This window comes from Typopeltis vanoorti, chromosome 1, assembly GCF_054136105.1.
Source record: "Typopeltis vanoorti isolate ZY-2024b chromosome 1, IOZ_Tvanoo_1.0, whole genome shotgun sequence".
Classification (NCBI taxonomy): domain Eukaryota; kingdom Metazoa; phylum Arthropoda; class Arachnida; order Uropygi; family Thelyphonidae; genus Typopeltis; species Typopeltis vanoorti.
Window position 1 is genome coordinate 80,299,922 of NC_143549.1, and position 24,994 is coordinate 80,324,915.

A 24,994-nucleotide genomic window follows, 5' to 3' on the forward strand; every position below is an offset into this window, starting at 1 on the left:
AAACAAAATCAATAAAAGAAAACAATTATAAACAAAAATGGATTGAACATGTAAACCGAATGGCCAACATCCGACATTCTAAAAAATACTAAAATATAAGCCAATTGGAAAGAGAAGGCAGAGTAGATCTCAAAAAAGGATAGCGGATGGATAATGAGACCAGAACAGACCAATATAGTATATACCCGTAATTAGTGTTATGATGATGATATTATATTGTAAAGTCTATCATGACATATAGTCAAGTTAAAATGAAAAGTACCGTACTCATAAAATGCATAGTTTTAATATGTGATTTATTTGATTAAAATTGCAATAGTTATATTTACTTTGAATGAAACAAAAATAATCGAAAAAGTTTGGTGGACGAATTCTGTTATAAATCCGCTAACCGGATTTATTTTTTCAGATTGTACTGTTATTTTTATATGGTCCCCGAATGTTCTCTAATATTTGCCTAGTCAGGAGAATGAACGCTATTCGTAGATGCGTACGCCACAACTGCCGGTAGTCGGTTGTTTGGCTACTCGATCAAATGACAACGTGTTTCTTGCGTATTTTTCGTTCCATTGGCATTTAAAAGATATTCTGTAAAATGTCTCACCAGACAGGAATACAAGGTAATTATTACATGGTCTGAAATCAGCTTACATGTGCCTGGTCAAAGCGATAACGGTTATTAAAATGCATAGTGCATAGTGTTCCAATATCAACTCTGAATCATCGTTTATAGCGTTATGTCAGAAAAATTAATAATGTGTATTAAAAATTGAAGTTACGCTCATCGAATTATGAGTTGAATTCTATTGGGTTTATCAAAGATAAATTCCACCAAGAATTGGTATCTAAAAAGAAATTAAATATGAGTGAAGAAAACATTTCTGAATACTACTGTTATTCAGAGTAGAACAAATAGATTTAGATGTCGCGGTGATGCTATAAAAGTTGTACGCCAGTTATTCAGTTCACTTAGCTAAAATTAGCATTCAGCGTTTTCTTTAGACTCAGAGCAAATAAAAGAAAATATGTTAGTTTTGTTTACGTCGAAAAGTAATCATAATAAACATTGGCTAAAAGTTTATTTTTTTTTAATAAAAGTTTATTTCTTGGTATGTGTATCTGTGTATAGCACCTCTGAAACAGGCCGTTGTAAATCAAGACATATGTATGTACATGTATTTTTTAATTGGGAAAGAGTTCTCATTGTCAGTGTAATATTCCAAGGGATATCTTGTAGTTTCAATAATTATAGCTTGAAGAGTCCTGTAATGTTTAGGTGGTAAATTTAATTCTCTGGTGGAAGGGTCACAATCTTACTTATTGGATGCCAGAAATCATTTGAAAAGGTACCATTTGGCAGAGCAGGATTTTTTGAAATATGTGATATTTAATTCACCTTTGTACTAATATACAATAAAATATTTAACCTTTTTGTTAAAAAAAAAAAGACAGAAAGAAAATAATAACAAAAATCACCACTAACTAACAAAACGTCACACTGGTTACAACATATTAGTGGTTGTCTAATAGATATCAAAGGGTTGTGTATGGAGGGGCAATACTGGGGGAAAGGAAAGTTACTAGTGGAATTTCTAAAGGCTCTGTGTGGGACTACTTTTCAACCTTAGACTTGAATTTCAAGATATTTAGTTGTTTGCAGATGACATGAAGCTGGGGAAGGTTATTGAGAGTAGTGCTGATGTAGTGTTTTTTTTGGAGGATATGAATAAGCTGGGAAAGTGAGCAGATGAATGTTGCTGAATGTAAGGTTTTGAATTTTGGGAACTGTAGATGGGATACTGCATACTATATGTGTGGAAGTATGCTGCAGGAAGTTAAGGAGGCACGAGATCTTAGGGTTATAGCAGATGGAAATTTGAAATTTAAGGGGGCATGTTGCAAAGGTGATTAAGACAACTCAGAGGATTCTGCAATATTGAGATGAACATTAATCAGCAGAAATAAAATGGTAGTGATTCCACTGTATAAGGGCCCTGATCAGGCTGCATCTGGACTGAAATCTGGTCACTGGGGTTTAGAGGTGATGAAGATACCTTGGAGAGAGTGCAGAGGTAGTTGACAAAATGATTTCAGGACTGTGTAATGTTAGCTATAAGGATAGATTGAAGTCATGTAATCTGCAGAACTTGGCTGATATAAGGTGAAGGAGTGATATGATTGAGAAATTTAAGCTCCTGAGAGGTATTTATCGGATATGATATGAGAGAGATTTTTCAGATAGTGGAAAATAAGGAACGGGTGAGAACCAGAGGCCATCCCTGGAAATTATGCAAGGGAGTGGTGAATAAGAGGGTGAGAAATATTTTGCCTAAGTATGTTGTGAATGCTAAGAGTGTGAATGAGCTGAAGTGTGATATATATATATTGCTAGCAGGAGAGATTTTCCATAAGTCTCTGGACTCTTGTAATATGTGTATACTTATTTTGTATTGTAATGTAATATAATGTATATTTCTTATAATTATAATTTCGTATGTAATTGTTGATGGTATAAATATCCTTCTCCCTCTCTGAGTCTTTGACTCCATGAAAGTTGATGTAATAATAATATAAGGTCTTTCTATAACTTTGTTGAATAAATTTTGTTGATCTGCATCACCACAATAATATAATAATGCAAAGAAGGAATCCAAATATTTAAGACTTCTTTTCTCTTAGATGATATTATACTAAAATTGTACTGTCTGACAATTTAGATGCTTGCTTTTGTCTAAAGCAATTATTTTACTATGTATTTGAAATGATTTAGTATATGATTAAAATGTGTGTGAAGATGACTTGGAGCAATCATCTTCTCACACATTGTTTTGTGATATTAACATAATTCTATTACTCAGTAGATCTTAGATGGATCTTGAATACTTCTCTGTTGATTTTATTTTAATTATCTTAGGTGGCGAAGAGCTGCGAAATTTTCTTGGAAAATGCAGAAGCGGGAAAATCAGAGTAATCAAAGTTGGAATCCATGATGGTAAGCAAAATCATTTTTAATTTATTGTAACAAAATTTCAAACCTTAAAGTTAGATATTGCACTGGATATCTGAGTGGTTTACTCTCTGCTTATCTTGGTTTAAATGTTGATAAAGTATTATTAAGGTTTCCATTCTTTCAAAGATCATTAACAATATTAAGTAATTTAAGTGCCTCCATAGCGCAATTGAAAGAACGATAGTACATTGCACTCTACAGTTGGAAAAGGCCTAATTCGATTCTCATCATGACGAGAGGAATCTTTATATGGATTTTTTCAGTTGAAAGTGAGTTAGCCGATCTCATATGGAGGCAGCAGGATTTTTTCATCTAGGAACTCATTTTTTTCATCCCACATACAGACAAATTGGCCATGAGAACACATGCAATTTACAAACAAAAAATACTAGTTGTGATTGTGTAGTAGATGATGTTGTGTGTAGATGATAGGAGACAGAATTCTAGAGTAATGTGCCTTCCCTCAATGAGCCCTGGGAGTAGTCACGTAATAATAATATAATAATTATGTAATCACATAATAATAATTATGTAATCACATAATAATAATAATTTATTCCACATTTCAGAATTTGGTTTCTACAACAGGATTCCAGTATTTTCTAACCCTTAACCTCCCTACCGGCCCTAATAGTGATACCAAATTGCACTTCTTATCCATGTTATTCATGTATAAGATTCATGGGTGTTAGAGAATCATATCCAGATTTAGCTGGACACCTATAGACATCGTGGCTGGTTGGGAGGGGGGGTAATCCACACTGTGGCACTAATGATATTATAGATGGGATTTTCAGAAAAAAGAATAAGTGTTTTGTGTGAATTTAGACTATTTCAGCTCACTGTACAAATAATAATACTTAATTAAAAAGGAAAAGATATCCATAATTCTTAACCAAGCAAGTCAGACCAATATTTTCACTAATTAACCATTGTTTTTTCTGGAAGTGATGTCATACCCAGTGGGTTTGCAATTTTTGTAATGAATTTCATTGGTATTTTGCTTTTAATGACACATCTGAAGATCATTTTATTTATTTTCTGAAGTATTACAGTGACTTTTTATTTATTTATTTTTTAATAATCAGACATGGGTATCTTCTTCTTCTTCTGCAGCTTCTCCCACTTAAGTGGGGTCACTGTTTGTTATGAGTCTCCTCCACACCTTCCTGTCTTGGGCTGTCACCACATCCAAGTTCTTCAAGTCCTCTTCTACCAGCTCCCTTCATCTCTTCTTTGGCCGCCCACGCTTCCGCCTTCCTTGCACATCCATCTGCATGACCCTTCTTCCCACATATTCGTCCTCCCTCCTCATCACATGACCAAACCATCTCAACCTTGCCTCCTGTATTTTTGCTCCTAAGTTCGTAACTTTCACTGTTCCCCTGACATAGTCATTTCTCAGATGATCCTTTCTGGTCACACCGCACATCCACCTAAGCATTCTCATCTCTGCTACTTCCATCCTGCTGATGTTATTTTTCCTCAGGGCTACAGTTTCTATACATATGTCATAGCTGGCCTCACTACTGTCCTATAAATTTTGCCTTTCAGATTGATCGGCACCCTCTTATCGCATAACACTCCAGCCATCTCCCTCCAGTTCCTCCAACCCGCTTGTATCCTGCATCCCACTTCCTTCTCAGCTCCTCCATCTTCTTCCACTGTTGAACCTAAGTATCTAAAGTCTCTCACCTTCCTGGTGACATTTCCTTCCAGCTCCAGATCTGTCTCCTGGCCGCCGCCGAACTGCGCAACACATATACTCGGTCTTACTTCTGCTCAGTCTCATACCCATCTCTCTTCCAGTACTTTTCTCCATCGTTCCAGTTTAGTTCCCGCTTCTTCTCTTGAATCTACACACAACAAGATGTCATCTGCATACAACATTGTCCAAGGTGCATCTTCTCTCACCTCCTCTGTTACCACCTCCATCACAATATTAAACAGAAACAGACTTAATGCTGACCCTTGATGCAAGCCAGCTGTTACTTGAAAACTTTCTGTCTGTCCCAAACAGGTCCGAACACTTGTCTTCACATTTCTGTACATTTCCCGCACCAACCTGACATATTTCTCCGGCACCTTCTTCTCCCTCAGACACCTCCAGACTTCTTGCCTTGGCACTCTATCGTATGCTTTCTCCAGATCAATAAATACCAGATGTAGCTCCCTTTTGTTTCTCTCGATATTTTTCCATCATCTGCCGTAACCCAAAGATAGCATCTGTTGTTGATCTACCAGGCATGAATCCAAATTGTTCCTTTGCAATCTCCACCTCCTTCCTCAATCTACCATCAAGAACCCTTTCTAGGATCTTCGTTGTGTGGGACATCAACTTTATTCCTCTGTAATTTTTACAGTCTTCTGCATCCCCTTTACCCTTGTAGATGGGGACAAGAGTACTCTCCCTCCATTCCTCCGGTATATTTTCCTGTTGGCAAACTTTCATGAACAGGTCCCACAGCAGGTCAATTTCCTCTTCCCCCAGTGCCTCCCATGCCTCCACTGGAATTCTGTCATGGGTATAAATCTGAAATTTGCAGTTGTAGAGATTATAATTTTCTATTCACTGAGGATCAGAACTTATCTTGAAAGAAGAGCAATTAAAAATAAATAAATAAATAAGCTTGACAATTATATTAAGTTGAAATATCTATCATAACCAAGGTAATCAAACTGTTTATACTAAAATAATTATCCAAAACCTTATCCAAACCTGGTTTTCTAAAAAATATGTCCCTGTAGTCAATGATAAAAATGCAGCATATGTTCAATAGCTTGAATCAAAAACACCAGCTTCTCATTCAACTTGTACTACAATTCCAAAGCAGACTTCATAAGAAAGGAATACAATAAGCCTGCCCCCCACTCAGCTGGCAGTCTTCTGCCCTTTCTTGTTCCCACTCTCTTACATTCTGATAGTACTATTATAACCTCATCCAAGATTAAGGGAGAAACCTCTTGGCATCACTACATCTCCCACACTATCACAAACTACCCATTGTTTGATATTCATTTGGTATCTACCCAACAGCATAAGCAAGCCTTTATCCAGCTTATACTGGATAAAAGTCAGCTACCAAACTTTCATCCCATTACTCCCACCTCAATATTCTCAAAAGTGATAGAGAAGTTTATCAACAACAAGTTCTTTTACTACCTTGGAGACCTATCATTTCATTAGTAATCACTACTGTGAATTCTACCATTCTTATTGAGCAGACCTCCTTACTGACCATATCCACCTTTGGAAACAGGCGATGGAAAGATTTGGAGAAACCCCATGTGGTCATTCGTAATATTTCAAAGGCATCTTACTTTGTTTGGTATCAAGGCCTTCTGAAAACAAGCTATCTTATAGCCTTCTTCCTGTGCTTTATAAGTAGATTTCAGCTTTCTCACTGGTCATTCATTGTATTATGGTTGTTGGCTTCCTCTCATCAGATTTCTTTATTGATGTTGATTATGTTCCAAGTTTTGGCATTCTCATCCACTCTCTTCCTCCTTTACATCAATGACCTTCTCTCTCTCTGACTTCAAATCCTACTCATAGTTTGGCTGATGACGGTACTGTACTCTTCATTTTCTCGTTTGAGAAACCATGTAGTGCTCGAATTGAAGCTTCAGGGTCTTCCATTATCAGTGACTTAAATACTGATCTTTTCACCATTCTCAAATGGGGTGAAGACAACTTAGTGTTTTTCATTGCTATAAAAAGTCAGGCCTGTCCTATTATCCAAGACAGGTCCTACTTCACTCCCACTTATATTTTGATAATGTTCCATCATCCTTTCAAGATCAATTTTCTCTTCTTTGGCTGACTGTTGCTTGCAGTTTATCCTGGTATAAATGTATTATATCCATAACCTCCTCAGCTTTTAAAAAAACATGATGTTGTGTTTTCATTCAAAACATTACTTCTCTTCTGCTCAACTCTTAACACTTTATAAAAGTTTCAGATCTGATCTTCCTTGGAATGCTTTCTGTAGGTACTTTTATGGGCACTGCTCTGTTGAATTGGCAATTACCATTCTTCCACTTTCTTCTAACCATGAGTAGGATTTGATCTGTCAAACTTCTTTCTTTCTACTTAATCACTTATCCACACATGGCACTGTTGTGTTATAGGGCTTGCGACCATTAATATATGGGGTCATTATTAAAAAAAGAAGAAAAAATAGCAGTCACTTTATTTTGCATTCCCTGTGTCTTTTTTTGTGAACTAGTTTCAAGATACTACTGTCTTCAATAACATAAGCACCTGTTTTGCCAACCTTTCCTTTCCCATTCTGTTTAAGTGACCATATCACCTTAGATTTGTTCTGCTCACACATTCCTGAATGCCAACAATGTCGAGTTCCTTCTAATATCGTAATTTTTGTATGATTCTGCCATTGATGCCATCTTTTTTTTTTTTTTTTATCTGATCCACACACGAAAGGCCACAAGACCTATAGCACATTAGTACCATGTGTGGACAACAGGAATAGAAGAAAGTAGGAATCTGTTCATTTTGCTTGAGCAGCTGAGGATTGTGGCCAATTCAGCAGAGCACTGTCCATGAAAGTATCTGTAGAAGAGGCACAAACCAGAAACTGGACATCTGAGAGAGAGAGGGATCATTAATTAGCCGGACTGCCCTCTTTTGGATAGAATCGAGCAATCTTAGAGAGAATTTTGGTGCACCATCCTAAACATGGGAGCAATATTCCATGTCTGATGGATCTGGGCTGTGTATGTATAATCACAGTTGTTGTTTTTTTTTCTTTATATATATATATATATATATATATATTTAAACATGTTGCTCTCCAGCCCCATTTAATTTTGTAACCTAATAGATAATAATAGGACTCTAGCTTTGTAGTAAAGGATTTTTTTTTTTTTCACCAGAGGTCAGGCCAATAATTGTTGTAATGGTTAGTCAGTAACTTTAGCAAACCATGTAGATTGTAGTGCAGCCTGTTTCTCTGTATATGTATGCTCCAGATGATGACCTAGATATGATGGTCGAAACGTCGAGTGTTCATTTTGGTTTATATTAAACTAAAGTTTTGCTCTAACACACTAGTTGTCTCCATAATTTTCCATAATGTAAAGAAAGGGCTTTGTATAGAATTAGTGGTTGTGAAGGTGTGAAGTAGTGTCTTGTGTGAAAAAGTAAAAGTTTTTTTTGGTGGCTGCAGAAGCCTTAATGAAATGTGGTTGTGCCAGGGAGGTGCTTGTCAGCCCAAGAAGAGAAATCTGATTGTGTTTGGATACCTCACTACTACTGAAGGTGAGGGGGGGGTGGAGGAATGCGAGCTCTTTCTTGTGAGAGATCATATAGGACTGAGTTTTGGTGGCATGAAAGTGTACAAAGTTGTCCTTGCACTATTGGGATATAGCTAGGAGATCTGAGTTCAGGTTACTGGTTCTGGTAGATCTTGAGGATTTTATTACTTGAGCACTGCAAGGTTTGTTGAATGAAAAGGAGGAATGGAGTCTACTGTCGTCAAAGCTATGGATAGGAATGAAAGTCTGTGAGAGCAGGTCATTTATATACAAGAGGAAGGGAGTCAGTGGAAGAACAGAACCATGGGGTACTCCTGCATCTGTTTTCTCCTCTAATTTTTCTTGAAAATGTTATATCTGTATTCTCCAATTTTTGATCAAGTCTGTTTTATTTCTAACCTAGCTCTCAGATCCACAAGTTACAACTGGTTTGAACACTACATTTATATTGCTAGTTTACTGTTTTGAATAATTTCTCTCTTATTCCATAAAAATTTATTCAGTTGACTTCCCAATATATCAGCTTTATTTATTTATCTGTTTCTATATTTAATTGCCATCTTCACTAAAACTTGCCCAGATAGCTGAAATCTTTTACTTCTTCTATAAATTCTTCATGTTTCTGTCTATTTTCATAGTTTTGGTCATTTTTATTGCTGTATTTGATATTCATGCTGTATTTGTTACAGCAGTTATTCAACGTGGTTAAGGAATCCTGAAAACTTGTACTGAATTTTACAGGCTTTTTCATCTAGTGTATTCAGCCAGTTCCCTTTGGTTGGAAAGACTGGGTTTAAATCCTGTTTACAATCAAATAACCTTTATCAGGACTTTTCAACTAAAGGTGAGGTGGCAAGATTTTTCCTCCCAGAAACTTGAATTTTTCATCCCACACAACCGATAAACCAGCTAGCAGAATGCACATTTACAGACATAATATGCTGGTCTCATAGCCTTAGTTACTTCAGCCAAAAAATCTAAAACAACAACAGTAACAACACATATTGTAAAGATGCATTAAATAAACTGAATGTTCACGATATAGCCACAAATCCAACTCTATTATTTAGAAACATGTCACCTGTTTTCCACTGATTGTGGAAAACAGGTGGAGCTAGCAAAGAAATTACAGAAATGGTATTCTGACCATGGGAAGTGTTGATTGATCAGAAACTAGTTGGATCTATGCATTCCTTACAAGCTACATGGAGATCTCCTCCCACTTATGTAGCTTTGACCATATATGTAATTATTAGTTAACTATCTTCAGGCTATTTTTTCCTAGAATTCTATATAGCATTTGAGCACTGTGTAGTTTTTTTTTTTTTAATTTCCTACATGTTATCCATGAAAATTACTTGTGATGTTAATAATTTTTCAGATCAACATAGTTGCTGTATTGGTATTTTTTTTATTGTCTTAAAACAGAGGTTCCCAAACTGTGAGGTGTACCCAGAGTCCAGGGGAGATGTGAAGAACCTTTTAGCTGTATGTTATTACAATAAATCCATCTTTCCCAAAATACTAGTTTCAAGCGAGTAACGTGGTAGTGGAAGAGGCACAAACATTGCTTTTGCTTATAGCCAGCTTGGCAAAGTCATACACCTACAAATCAATTTGGATTTGATGGATGATCAACCTGATAAGAAGAGGGATGAGCTCATTGAACTACAGAGAAAATCTTTGCTAAGGCAAAATTTCGTTGATCAAAATCTTAATGAATTGCTCATTGAACTACAGAGAAAATCTTTGCTAAGGCAAAATTTCGTTAATCAAAATCTTAATGAATTCTGGTCTTCCCAAATGGCTGCATACCAAGTTTTGGCAAGTAATGCTCTTTTATCCTTAATCTCATTTACTACAATTATCTATGCAAATCTGGATTTTCAGTATTGGTCAGTGTGAAGACACAATTTAGAAATCGATTGAGTGCTGGACATGATATTCCCCTACCTCTGTCAAAGACTGCTTCTTGATTTTCTATCCTAACTGGTCCAACATCCATTTCATTAAAGTGGTTATGAAAAATTAATATAACTATTTTATTATTATTTTTTTTTAAATATTTTTATTAGAAATAAAGTTCATTGTATTGTTTTCATTGATCATTTATGTTCATTTTAGTATTTGGATTTTCAAGAGAGGTGTCTACCTTAAGATTACAATAAAGGGAAGTGTGACAGGAAAAAGTTTGGGAACCATTGTCTTAAGAGAACTATTTGCTTTACTCTTTCAATGTAAGCAGAAATCTGTGTAGACATTTAATAATTCATTTCAAGTGATGAACAATGGAAGTGTTTGTATTGCACTGCACTGTCAGTGCTGTTTTAAGACCAAGGACTAAGATATTTATAAAGAAACACGAATACTGTACCTGTTCATTTCTTGTTAAGTAATCATCAGTTGAGGCTTCTGTATTATGTCCTAATTACATGTATTCTCTGGCCAGTAGGCAGAAGTTTTTCCCTCCTGTGAAAACTAGGGAGTTTCATTCCCTAGAATAGGCAAACTGGCCAGTGGAACATACACAATATAAAGACATCAGACATAATACACTGGCCTCATATCCTTAGTTTCTTTGACCCATAATTCCAAAGTACAGTCCTCTGTTTAGTTTGCTTGTTTTTGCTGGATTGAAACTCTAAATTTCCAAGAAAAAAATTCTTCATATAAGACTAGTTAATCACCATCAGTTGAAAAGCTCTTATGAAGTTTCTTTGCAACCAGAGATGGGATTCAAATCCATGTCTTTCGAACTGAAGGGCATCATTGCCACCAATCTATTTTGTTGATTAATACACAAATTCTGTTGAACACAGAATGGAAGATGTAAAAATGTTACCAATTAATTGTTTGTATATTTTAATCAATTAAGTTACTATTTAATGAACGATTACATGAAATTAAATTATGTTGAATAAAATAGTAAAAATCTATTAAAATAGAGAATACGGATTTAGTCATATTTTATAGCTAGATATAAACAATTTAATTTAAAAAATGTATTTTAGTAATAAAAAGTTCTTTTTAAATCAAAGAAAATTAATATTTTTTAAACTATATTATTTTTTGTGAATGGATGATTTAAGTCGTTTACATAAGAAATATGGATGATGGAAATATGCTGAAATGTCCTTGAGATGCCCCTCTATGGAACTCAAAATTCATATGTGATTGGTGGATTGAGTGCTGGAGATGGAGAGTTGTAGAGTAAGTTCCCTCCCTCGATGAGTCTTTGGAATCCCTAGTGTCACATAATAATAATATAATTTAGAACTTTCCAGAGGTTAATTTTTAAGTTTTGCAGTTTAGAAATCCTGTAATATATAATGTCAGTTAGAATATAATACTGCTGTGTAACACACACACACACACACGCGCACGCACGCACACACACACACACACACAAACCATATTTCTTTGAAAAAGTGCATGTTTTAGAATTGCATTTTAATGTCCCTGAATCAGATTGCATCTTACATTTAGTGTGATGTCAGAGTTACCAATTGTTAGTGTGAGAAGCAAGGATCAAGCACCAAACAAGAAAGGTAGAGGGTCACCAGCAGGAGGCATATAACTGTTACAATCATTACGTGTATACACTTTCTTAGTATCTGTTCATCCTATTGTTACTTCATTTTTGTGTTTTTGTTAACTTAACTAAAAATGTGGATTCCCAATTGCCATTTAAAACATCTTTAAAAAGAGCACACTGTGATACCACATTGAAAAGGTTGTCCCCATATTTAATTTTAAACTGGAAAATAATTCCTAAGAATAAGTTCTTCTCCAAATATGTTGCTAATGTGAGAAGATAAATAGAGCTAAAGCATCCAGGATCACTACATAACTTGGTATGTTATTTCTAAATCACTTAGGAAATTGAACAATGTAGATAAGAATATAAATTAAATTATACTTTAATAAATATCTCCGATATTTCGGCAACGTTACGTTGCTATTTTCAAAAGGAACTTACAAAAAAGGCACGTGCGCGCAGGCACTACAACACAGTAACTGAGAATGAAGATATGAAGCTATCGTTCTCCTAGAAATCCTAATGGTGCCCTCTAGCAGTCTAATAGGTGTTCTTGGCCATTGGGCTGAAGGTCTGCTGATGTATGCCTCCCAAATTTGGGGCAGTCGCATACAACCAAATTTGTTGAGGTTTGGGGAGTTTCTTAGGGCTAAGGCTGATTCCATAAATAGTCTTTCGAATTTGTATTTGCTACGGTGTATTACTGTAGCTTTCTTCCACCATATTCTGTGGCGTGTATATCCACAGCATGGTCTGTAAGACCAGAATGGCTGTACTTGTGAAACTGGATGTAGTCCTTGTGTTCAGAAATTCTGATATTCGTTGTCCTGCCTGTTTGGCCAAAGTACAACAGTTTACAACTGCAAGGGACCTGGCATACACCAGGTAGGTCTAGGGAAAGTGGTTGGTCTTTGGTGGAGCGGATAAGGGATGCCAATTTTCTGTAAGGCTTGTAACAGGAGGTGAAGTCATGTTTTTTTAAAATTTTGGTAATTTTTTCCGAGGTGCCTCGGATGTAGGGAATGGTGATGGATTTAGAGTAATCTTTGTTGTGGAGGGGGGGGGGCTGTGGTTTGTGGGTTTTAATATTTTTTGGATTTTGGGGGGGGGGGGTAGCCATTGGCTGAGAAAGTGTTGATGTGATTTGGTTCAATGTTTAGGGCCATGTCGTTAGAACAGATTAGTTTAGCCCTGTTGTATAGTGTTTTCACCACTCCATATTGTTGTGAAGGGGGTGGTGGGATTGTTGGTGAATGTATCTGCCTGTACAGGTGGGTTTTCTATAAACTGAGAAAACCACGGTTCCATCAGGCTGGCGGGTGACTAGTGTGTCTAGGAAAGGGAGGCTGTTGTTTTCCTCTTTTTCCAGGGTGAACTTGATTCTGGAGTGTTGGTTGTTTAAGTGTGTAAGGAAGGAGAGGAGTGTTTCAGAGCCATGTGGCCAAATAGCAAACACATCATCAACGTAGCAGAGCCATATGGTTGGTTTTTGTGGGGCAGAGGCTAAGGCTTTTTTTTTCAAAGGTCTCCATAAAGAAATTGACCAAGGGTGGGGAGAGTGGTGAACCCATGGCTGTCCCCTCTATTTGTTTGTAGAATTTTCCCTGCCAAACGAAATAGCCTGAGTTCATTGTGAACTGAAATAGGGCTGAGATATCGGGAGAAAATTTAGCTTGGATTAGCTTTAAAGTTTCCTTGAGTGGGACATTTGTGAATAAGGAGGAGACGTCAAAGCTGACCATTATGTCAGTATGTTGGAGTATAAGGTTTTCTATGATGGCTTTGAAAGTGGGCTGAGTTTTTTATGTGTGATGGCGAGTTGCCAGTATAGTGTGTGAGCTCTTTGGCCAAATGTTTAGTTAATTTGTATGTGGGGGGAATCAATGCCATCCACTATGCGACGTAATAGCACATTTTCTTTATGTATTTTTGGGAGTCCTTAAATACGGGGGGGGGTATAGAGTTAAACGGCTTTAATCTGTTGGTAACTTCTACATGCCAAGAAGTAACTTTCTTAAGGAGCCTGTGAAGTTTTCTGATTTGTGAGTTGGTGGGATTATATTCGATAGGGAGGTAAGTAGCCCGATCTAATAGAAGAGCATTAAGCTTACCTTTGTAGTCCTTTTGGTTAAGTACTACAGTTGCATTTCCCTTATCTGCTTTGGTGATAACTAATTCCTTATTATTCTTGATTTCCTGTAGAGCTTTAAATTCCTTGTTGGATATGTTGGTTTTTGGTGGTCTTGCTTTGGAAAGGACACAAGCTACATCCAGTCTTACACTGTTGGCGATTTGATGTGGAAGGTGACGAATTCCCCTTTCGATCTGGATCATGATATCCTCACTGGGTATTTTTCTGGGAGCAATGGCGACATTCTGGCTACGTGCAAGCGCGTTGAGTGCTTCAGGGTGACTGAAGAAAGGTTGATTACGGTGATGGTAGCAAGTTTTGGATTGACGGTAGAATTCTTTTTTAATTTTTCGAATTTTTTCATCTGTCGACCTCTTATTTTTTCAAATTCTTTGTCTGCAATGGTACACGAGATGTCATGTAAAATAGACCACAGTTCATGATTTAAAGTGCACAAAAGTTCATCTTCGAAAGCACGAATAGCTTACTTAATTTCTGCTAAGAGAAACCCCGTGGCGGTGATTTGTTCGTGAAGCAACGCGTAGCTAGCCCGGTTATATATATACGGAGAGCTTTTTGCGAGACAAAACGGTGCTTGAATTTTACACAGTTCGGGATTACTTTATTATCCCAGCAGCGTTTCAGGAAAGTTAGACGATTTAATTGTCTAGACAGCTTCAACTTCATTTTACCATATTGGTGAGCCTTCTGTGCGATAGTATCTCCATGGATAATGTTGATTCTCGTAGACAGGCTTATACGTTGGTTATGTATTTCTAAATCACTTAGGGAATTGAACAACGTAGATCAGAATATAAATTAAATTATACTTTAATAAATATCTCTGATATTTCGGCAACGTCACGTTGCCATTTTCAAAAGGAACTTACAAAAAAGGCACGTGCATGCAGGCACTACAACACAGTAACTGAGAATGAAGATATGAAGCTATCGTTCTCCTAGAAGTCCTGATGGTGCCCTCTAGCGGGCTACGCGTCAATCCAAAACTTGCTATCAACACCGTAATCAACCTTTCTTCAGTCAGCCTGAAGCACTCAGCGCGCTTGCATGTGGCCACAGCGTCGCCATTGCTCCCAGAAAAATACCCAGTGAGGATATTATGGTCCAGATCGAAAGGAGAATTCGCCACCTTCCACATCAAATCGCCAACAGTGTAAGACTGGATGTAGCTTGTGCCATTTTCAAAGCAAGACCACCAAAAACCAACATATCCAACAAGGAATTTAAAGCTCTACAGGAAATGAAGAATAATAAAGAATTAGTTATCACTAAAGCAGATAAGGGAAACAACTGTAGTACTTAACCAATAGGACTACAAAGGTAAGCTTAATGCTCTTCTATTAGATCGGGCTACTTACCTCCCTATCGAATATAATCCCACCAACTCACAAATCAGAAAACTTCACAGGCTCCTAAAGAAAGTTTCTTCTTGGCCTGTAGAAGTTACCAACAGATTAAAGCCGTTTAACTCTATATCCCCCCCGTATTTACGGACTCCCAAAAATACATAAAGAAAATGTGCCATTACGTCCCATAGTGGATGGCATTGATTCCCCCACATACAAATTAGCTAAACATTTGGCCAAAGAGCTCACACACTATACTGGCAACACACCATCACACATAAAAAAACTCAGCCCACTTCAAAGCCAGCATAGAAAACCTTACACGTCAACATACTGACATAATGGTCAGCTTTGACGTCTCCTCCTTATTCACAAATGTCCCACCCAAGGAAACTTTAAAGCTAATCCAAGCTAAATTTTCTCCCAATATCTCGGCCCTATTTCAGTTCACAATGAACTCAGGCTATTTCGTTTGGCAGGGAAAATTCTACAAACAAATAGAGGGGACAGCCATGGGTTCACCACTCTCCCCACCCTTGGCCAATTTCTTTATGGAGACCTTTGAAAAAAAAAGCCTTAGCCTCTGCCCCACAAAAACCAACCATGTGGCTCTGCTACGTTGATGATGTGTTCGCTATTTGGCCAAATGGCTCTGAAACACTCCTCTCCTTCCTTACACACTTAAACAACCAACACTCCAGAATCAAGTTCACCCTGGAAAAAGAGGAAAACAACAGCCTCCCTTTCCTAGACACACTAGTCACCCCCCAGCCAGATGGCTGGGGGGTGTACGGGTGGGTTTTCTATAAACTGAGAAAACCCACCCGTACAGGCAGATACATTCACCAACAATTCCCCCCCCCCTCCTCACAACAATATGGAGTGGTGAAAACACTATACAACAGGGCTAAACTAATCTGTTCTAACGACATGGCCCTAAACACTGAACTATATCACATCCTCAACACTTTCTCAGCCAATGGCTACCCCTCTCCAAAAAAAAAAATCCCAAAAGTATTAAAACCTACAAACCACAGCCCCCCCTCCACAACAAAGATTACTCTAAATCCATCACCATTCCCTACATCCGAGGCACCTCGGAAGAAATTACCAAAATTTTAAAAAACATGACCTCACCTCCTGTTATAAGCCTTACAGAAAATTGGTATCCCTTATCCGCTCCACCAAAGACCAACCACTTCCCCCTAGACCTACCTGGTGTATACCAGGTCCCTTGCAGTTGTAAACTGTTGTACTTTGGTCAAACAGGCAGGACAGCGAATATCAGAATTTCTGAACACAAGGACTACATTCGGTTTCAGAAGTACAGCCATTCTGTATAATAAATTTAGTTTAATCCTTTATCCAAGTGTGAGCAAACAAAGTTTGTGCCTGAAAGTATCTTCAGGATTAAACTAAATTTATTATACTCTAACCAAGTGAAAAATAAACTTTCTACAGCCATTCTGGTCTTGCAGACCATGCTCTGGATACATGCCACAGAATACGGTGGAAGAAAGCTGCAGTAATACACCGTAGCAAATATAAATTCGAAAGACTATTTATGGAATCAGCCTCAGCCCTAAGAAAACTCCCCAAACCTCAACAAATTTGGTTGTATGTGACTGCCCCAAATTTGGGAGGCATACATCAGCAGACCTTCAGCCCAACGGTTAAGAACACCTACTTAGCCCGCTAGAGGGCACCATCAGTACTTCTAGGAGAACGATAGCTTCATATCTTCATTCTCAGTTACTGTGTTGTAGTGCCTGCGTGCACGTGCCTTTTTTGTAAGTTCCTTTTGAAAATGGCAATGTGACGTTGCCAAAATATCGGAGATATTTATTAAAGTATAATTTAATTTATATTCTGATCTACGTTGTTCAATTCCCTAAGTGATTTAGAAATGCATAACCAACGTATAAGCTTGTCTACGAGAATCAACTTGGTATGTTAGTTCTTGATGCATTTTGTGGACATTTATCTGTGTAGTTAAAGAATACGCATGCCAAAAAGACTTGACTCGGTTGTTATTCCTAATAGCACGAATAGTCAACAAGCCTTTTAAGGAAGGAGCATGAGTCCTGATTATTGTCAGAAAATCTTTCTTTGACAGATTGAATGCTAACTGCTTGTTAAAAAAAAAAATAGAAACATTAGTGAAGCACTCATTTGAAAAATGCTCTGTCATCAATGCTTTGGATTTCACAGAGGGTGATATTTTTTATGAAGACATCAGCAACAAATTTAAAAGTGGATTCAGAAAAATCAAACTGAATGAACATGCTTTGGACTCTGATAGTGATACTATAGAAAAATGTGGAGTATAATATATACAAGGTCTATTCAAAACGTTTTGGACAATTATTATTATAAAGAAACTGGGAATACTAGCATATTGTTCTGTAAGCAGACATGTATATTATTATTATTACGGGCAACTCCAAGGAGTCCTTAGACTCATCGAGGGAGGCCCTAACATCATGTCAAGAACAACTATTCAACATTCACACAGTATCTATCATACTTTGCCTTGAACTCATTCACAGTCATGGCACCCACAACAGACTCTGGTAGCTTATTCCACTCATTTACCACTCTCCAAGTAAAAAACCTAGCTCTAACACCCCTGCTAACCACACTCTTGCCCAGTTTCCATGGATGGCCCCTAGTCCTCCCACCACCAGTCCTGTTCTCAAAAATATCCTCTGAATTAATCTTATAGAAACCCCTTCAGTAATTTGAATGTCTCAATCACATCATCCCTTTTCTGCCTATCAACCAATTTCTGCAATCCACAAATCTTCAACCTATTCTCATAAGGTTCATTCCATAGACCTGCTATCATCTTGGTCAGTCGCCTCTGGATCCTCTTCACCTACTCCCATCAAGAAGAAACCCTGGCACCCAAATCTGGGCACAGTAGTCAAGATGGGGTCTTATCAAGGCTCGATATGGAGGAACAATAACTTGCTTGTCTCTGCTCGTCAAAGTATTCTTCAGTAACCAAGTGATTTGATGAGCTGATTTAGCCACTTTTGCAATGTGTCCCCCTAAACGTCAACTGCCTATCCACCAACACTCCCAAATGTGGTATAAATGCAACTCCCTATCCACCAATGTGGTATACTACTGCTAATCTTTTCTCCCCAAAATGCATAACCTTACATTTTGCCACATTAAATTGACATCCATTCTCCTTAGCCCAGTCCTCCAATCTATCCAAATCATCCTGCATATATATATATATATATATATATATATATATATATATATATATATAGACATATCATTACATGATGAAACAAGCACGATATCATTGTATCACCTCAGTTACCTGCAGTGCTTCAATGAATGAATCCAAATTTTTTGAGTGACTTCATATTAGGAATTAAAACAATGCATGTGCATCAAACTTGCATTAAAATTGGCAAGAAAGCTATAGCAACTTATCAAATGCTTCATTTTGATTTCTGGAATAATGCCTTAAGCTGCTCAAAGATATTCAGTTCAAAAGATTTAAAGCTAGTGAACTTCAATTAAAGATGACTCTCACTCTGGATGAGAGTTAAGAGCTCAATTAGTTCTTTCAACTTGTGAGTTTCTGATTCAAAAGAACATTACAGTTGTACATCAACTATCCCATTTATCAGATTTCATCATCAAATTCCTGACATGCACCCTCAAGGGGTGTACAGGATATGATAGTACTACATGAAAAATTTACATCATTACTAACTTCCTACCTACAATTTTCTTCCAAATCAGTCTATTCCTTGTCAAGACTCCAGCATTATCAGATCTTATATTTCTATCGTCTAAGGCACTTTGTACCGTATCAATCCACATATATCTTGGTCTTCCTCTGGGTCATTTTCCTGCCAACCTGGCAGAGAACACTTGTTTTGCTAATCTTTCCTCGCCCATTCTGTTTAAGTGACCTGAGATTAGATCTGCTAATGCATTCCTGGATGCTGACAATGTCAAGTTCTTTCCTAATTTTTAATATGATATTGCCATTGATGCCATGTGTTCAGGACTCTCATGTCTACGGTCTCTAGTCTTTAGTCAAGTGTTTTACTTCTGATCAGATCCATAAGTTAAAACTGGTTTGAACACTGTCTTGTATACAGCTAATTTAGTGTTCTGACTAATTTCTCTCTTATTCTATATGAATTTATTCAGTTGACTTCCTACCATACAGCTTTGTTGATTCTATTGTCTATTTCCATATTTAATTTACTATCTTCAGTAAAAATCGTGCCTAAGTAGCTGAAATGTTTTACTTGTTCCACAGGTTCCCCGTTCACAACACAGTTGACATTTTCAATGATTCTACCTATTTTCATTGTCTTTGTCTTTTTAATGCTGACCTTCATACCAAATCTATTACAATAGTTATTCAATTTAGTCAGGGAATCTTGCAAACTTGTAGCGGATTTATTTAGAAGTATAACATCGTCTTCATAAAGCAAAGAGCTGACATTAACATCTCCAATTCTGATATCCTGTTTAATACCACTTTCCTTCATAATGTGATCCATATAGATAATGAATAACAGAGGGGATAATGGACATCCTTGTCTCACACCAGATTTAACGTTAAACATCTTCCTGTACTTCAATTCTAACTGCTGACTTACAACTCAAATAAAGACTTAAGTATTGCTTGATATAATGTCCCATTGACACCATATAACTGTAATGTATTGAATAGCTTCTCTCTTGGCACCTTGTCACATGCCTTTTCCAGATTGACAAAACTTAAATACAGATCTTTGTTATATTCCCATGCTTTCTCGACTATTTGTCGTAAAGTGAAGATCTGATCCTGACAATCTCTATTTGGCCTGAATCCAGCTTTTTTCTTCACCAAGCTTTTCTTCCATAATTCTTCTCAACCGTTTCTCAAGTATACTTGCATAGATCTTGCCAGGAACACTTAGTAGGGAAATACCTCTGTAATTCTCACATTCAGTTTTATTTCCCTTTTTATATATGGTTATTGTTAGAGCTCTACTCCAGCCATTAGGAATTCATTCCTCTATCCAGGCTTTATGAACGATGCAGTGTAGCCACTGTAACACTTTTATACCACCATACTTTGGCATTTCTGGTCGAATATCATCTACTCCTGTTGCCTTTCCACATTTTAAGCCTTTGATGGCTTTTTCTACTTAAAGTATGGATATGTATTCCTGACTATATGCCTGTTGAATGTTTTTTACCACTGCTATCACTGCTTGTTTCATTTAGCAATTATTCAAAGTAATTACTTCAAGGATATCTTTTTCTCCCATTTTCATGTCACTTTATCATCTCTAACTCCTTTTACAGCACTCTTTCCTCCATTTCTAAGCTTCAACAACCTCCAGAATATCTTACCACCTTATGGATATTTATTTTCTATGTTCTTGCCAAAGTCTTCCCATGACTTGTTTAGCTAGTTTTACACACTGTTTAGCTTTCTTACATTTGCCACTGTATTCTCTAAGAGCACAAGCTGACTTATTTGCCAGGAACTTTTGATATGCTTTCTTCTTTTCCTGCACTGCCTCTTTAACTTCCTGTATCCACCATGGAGTTATTTTAAATGCGATATGTTTCCATAGCTTATAAGCTTTGGAATATATTTTAAATATATTCAGTTTAAATGGCCAGCCTTGTTGGGCATGAATGTTTGTGATTGTCTTTCGATGGGAGATGAATTTCATCACCCAGTGTGAGATCACTGCCTTGCTTATTGGAGGCCTGAAGTGACGTGAAAAAGTTACATATTTGATCTCTAGAGTGGACCATGGAAAAAAACAAAATCTTTAGCCCACCCATGGTACAAAATATACTAGAGGTTTGCAAATAATCTTTCATGGATAGGAACAACATAAAAATAAAATAAATTATGTCCTAGAAAATGTATTTATGAACATAGTGTATGGTTAAATCTTTTCTGTTTTTTTTTTTCTTTGTTAGCAATACTAAAAATAATGGCCTATCTTAGAATCGAAGAATGTGTGTGGTGTATTCATAGTAAATCTTCATATAAGTGAATTATTCTATATGTAATTGTTCTAGGTGTCAAATGACATGCCCATTCAAGGATTGGTTTACTGAAGGTTGGGTAGTTGATGTCACTGTGTTTATAAATAAAGTGGTACTAAAATAATAGTTTGTAATTTTCAACCTCACATTAATGCAGCAGTCTAGTTTTATATTTAATGCTGAATATTTTGTTTTCTGCAATTTCTACAGAACAACTATGCTTAGATGAACATAAAGATGCAGATGGAACTTGGGAAGCTGGTATCCTTAAGTTTTTCCATGTATAATTTTTATTTTTTAGTACTGTTTTAAAATGCTTTATAAGTTATCATAAAAATTATTCAGATAATGTGCTAATTTAAAACACCTTGATAAATTATTATTATTATTTGTATGAGTACTCCATGGAGTCAAAAGACTCATCACTGGAGATATACACTATCCATTAATACAATACCTATCGTACATCTTAAACTTGTTCACTGTTGGGTTGTTCACAACCACCTCTGGCAATCCATGTCATTCATTCACCACTGTCCAAGTAAAGAACCTAGTCTGCACACCCTTACTAACCACACTCTAAGACAACTTACAAGTGTGGCCTCTTGTCCCCCCCCCCATGTATTGAAAAATTTATTTTGTGTCAGTTTTATAGAATTCTTTTAGTACCTTATAAGTTTCTATCATATCCTCTCTCCCTCTGCTTGTGAGCTAAATTCTACAACCCAGACATCTTCAATATATCCTCATAGGGTACTTTCCACAGACCTCTCACGAACTTTGCCACTTCCCTCTGAATCCTCTTCACCACCTCCCTATCCCCAAGAAACACAGGTGACCAAATCTTAGCATAGTAAACAACATTTGGTCAAATCATAGTCTTATAAAGAGGGATAATAACCTCCCTATCTTTATTTGTCAGTGCATTCTTCAACATTCAAGTAATCTGAGCTATTTTGCAATATGTCCTTTGAATTTCACATCTCTATCCCCCATTATCCCCAGATTCCTGGCCTCATCAATATGATACATCTAGTACTGTCATTAGCAAACAACTGAATACCTCCCCCCTCTCAAATCTTCTGCTATATCATTAATGTACAAATTAAAGAGTAGTGGCCCTATTACAAAGCCCTGGCACTCTACTAGTCATCCTCATTCACCTTGATTCCACTTCACCATATACCACCCTCTGATGTCTGTCTATCAGCCATCACTCCTGTCTACTCGTATGCCACCAACTTCATATCAATTCCCATTTGCTCTAACTTATATAATAATTTTCTATGCAGTATTCTGTCAAATGCCTTTGCAAAGTCCAGCAGTATCATAGTGTAGCCATTTCCTTTATCCAAGTCCACTATCACCTTATTATAAAATGTGAATAAATTACTAAGATAGGACCTACCTTTTACAAAGCATGCTACTATTCTCTATAATGAGTATCATATTCCTATACACCCATTCCTGAATTTTACTTTTACCTAACTTTTCCAATACTCTTTAACCACTGCTCCAGAGATACTAATTGATCTGTAATTTCTACTTCTGTCTTGGAGCCATCTTTATGTAATGGAACTATCTTTCACTCTTTTCACTCCCTTGGAACCTTGTCAGAGGCACTGCCATTTCACTTGCACATTCTCATAGTACATTAGATGACATACTGTCCAGGTCCACTGCTGTATTTGCATTGATATTTTTCAATATTCTGAATACCTCCAGTTCATCTACCTCACTTCTCACATCAGTCTCTGTCATGTCAGTAACTACAGAATCACCACCTCGATGATATACTTTTGCAAAGTGATAGTAACTAAACTATTTCTTTTGCTTCTGTCACTTTCCTACCATCAGCACTGAGTAAAGTTATTTTTCCATAATCATTCTTTCTCTTATTTACTGCATGGTAAAAAAGCTCTTTTGGATTTACTTTAGCCTGCTTAGCTAGAAAAGGCCAAAATCTGATTTGGCCTTTCTTACCATACTAGTTACCCTTGTTTGTGCTTTATATTGCTCGTGAGCATGCTGATCACTTTTTTGTTTATATTCCTTTTACAATTTTTTTATTTTTTTTTTGCAGCCCCAGCTTGATATTTGTTATTCATTCACTTTATACCTACTCGGTTTATTCTCCTTAACCTTGGTATGCAGTCTGATACTGCCTTGCTCAAACAATTCCTGACAGCTTCCCATGCACTAATGAATTCCATGTAGTTATACCATGGAACTGTTCCAAGTTGCCTCCTAAGTTTGTTGTAATCACCAGCTTTGTCATAAACCATTTCTTGACTGAAAATTCCACGCATTGAGCAACCTCCCAGGACAAAGACTGCATGATAACTTCCCCAATTGGAGATAGAGTTGCTACTGTAGTTATAGATAGATCTTCTGATGCCATTACCAGATCCAATACTCTCAAACCTCTGGTTCCTTCCATCTCATGCTGTTTCAGGTAATTATCCTTAGTAACTGTATAAATTTCATTTTGTCATGTGCTCTTTTCTCCTTTTAATCTATATCTCCATAGTTAGTCTGCCATGATAATTGCTTGGTCTGCATTCATTGTGCTAATCTGTTGATGCATGTCATCCACATTTTTTTTTTCCCTTCTTCTGGGCCACTCCAAGTCTATAGCAGCAACCAACAATATATTTTATCCTGTTGGCCTCAATCTCGCACCATATAGACTCAAATGAACAATTTCCCTTAGATCTACAATCTTCCTTAACTTCTATTTTTGTTGCTTGAAGTTCTTCAGCTATAATTAAAAGCACATTTCCTTTTATTTTTAACAACATATGCAAATAAAGTCGCTTTTGCTGCTAAATAAGAATTGCTATTATAAAACTACATGAGTATGCTAATATTAATAGCCAATAAGGAAAGAAATATGATAAAAATAAATAAAAGTTCATTTGTCAGTATAATTTCAGTTCTTGGAGATTATTCCAACATTATTCTAGATATTGCTCAATAGCAAAGTTGTGAACTATGGAGGATATCCTTCTATAACTAAATATTTCTGTGGTGAATTATCCAAGCATAATGTATGCTTGGGTCACTCAAGAGTCAAATCTAAATAACTGGGAAGAGACCTGCATATCACCCTTTAAGGAAAATGGAGAATCGGCCAGAGCTTCTGATCTAATGTCCATTTCTCACAGTCTTGTGGTGCAATCAATTAGTAGGTATCTACCTAGAATGAATGATAGGCTGACAATTTGGGATTTGGCCAACTAAATTTTATTGTATTAAACCAAAACAAAATGATGGGGCATTGCCCATTTAAACAAGGCACGTACTGTTTTCATCAGGGAACCATCAAAACATTAATTACTAGAACAAACTCCAAATTACCATCAGTGTAATTTGAATGACCCAACAGAAATTAAGTAAATAGGCAGAAGAATGAGAAGCATCAGGTCAGCATAATTATGTAAAACAAAACAAAAACAGGTGAGATTCTTTTAAATACAAGATGTTATATTCAGGCAGTAATGGTCAGAGAAAGGAAGGAATAGATATAATATCCAACACTAAACACGAAGATAATCTTGAATGGCAGGCAGCATCAACTAGTGATGTAGGCAAGTATCAAAATGGAGAATTGAATAATGAGACTTGTTTGT

General features: G+C 36.7%; 1 protein-coding gene across 1 annotated transcript in view; it reads left to right on the forward strand.

The window, feature by feature from the left end:
- The first annotated feature begins 517 nt into the window (after window positions 1-517).
- The window catches only part of LOC150110127 (twinfilin-2-like), an 84,632-nt gene continuing 60,155 nt past the window's right edge, over window positions 518-24,994 (forward strand). The window contains exons 1-3 of the mRNA XM_090391600.1: window positions 518-620; window positions 2,915-2,992; window positions 21,573-21,623. Coding sequence (XP_090247726.1) covers window positions 596-620; window positions 2,915-2,992; window positions 21,573-21,623 — 154 coding nt within the window. The 5' untranslated portion in view covers window positions 518-595. The remainder of the gene's footprint in view (window positions 621-2,914; window positions 2,993-21,572; window positions 21,624-24,994) is intronic.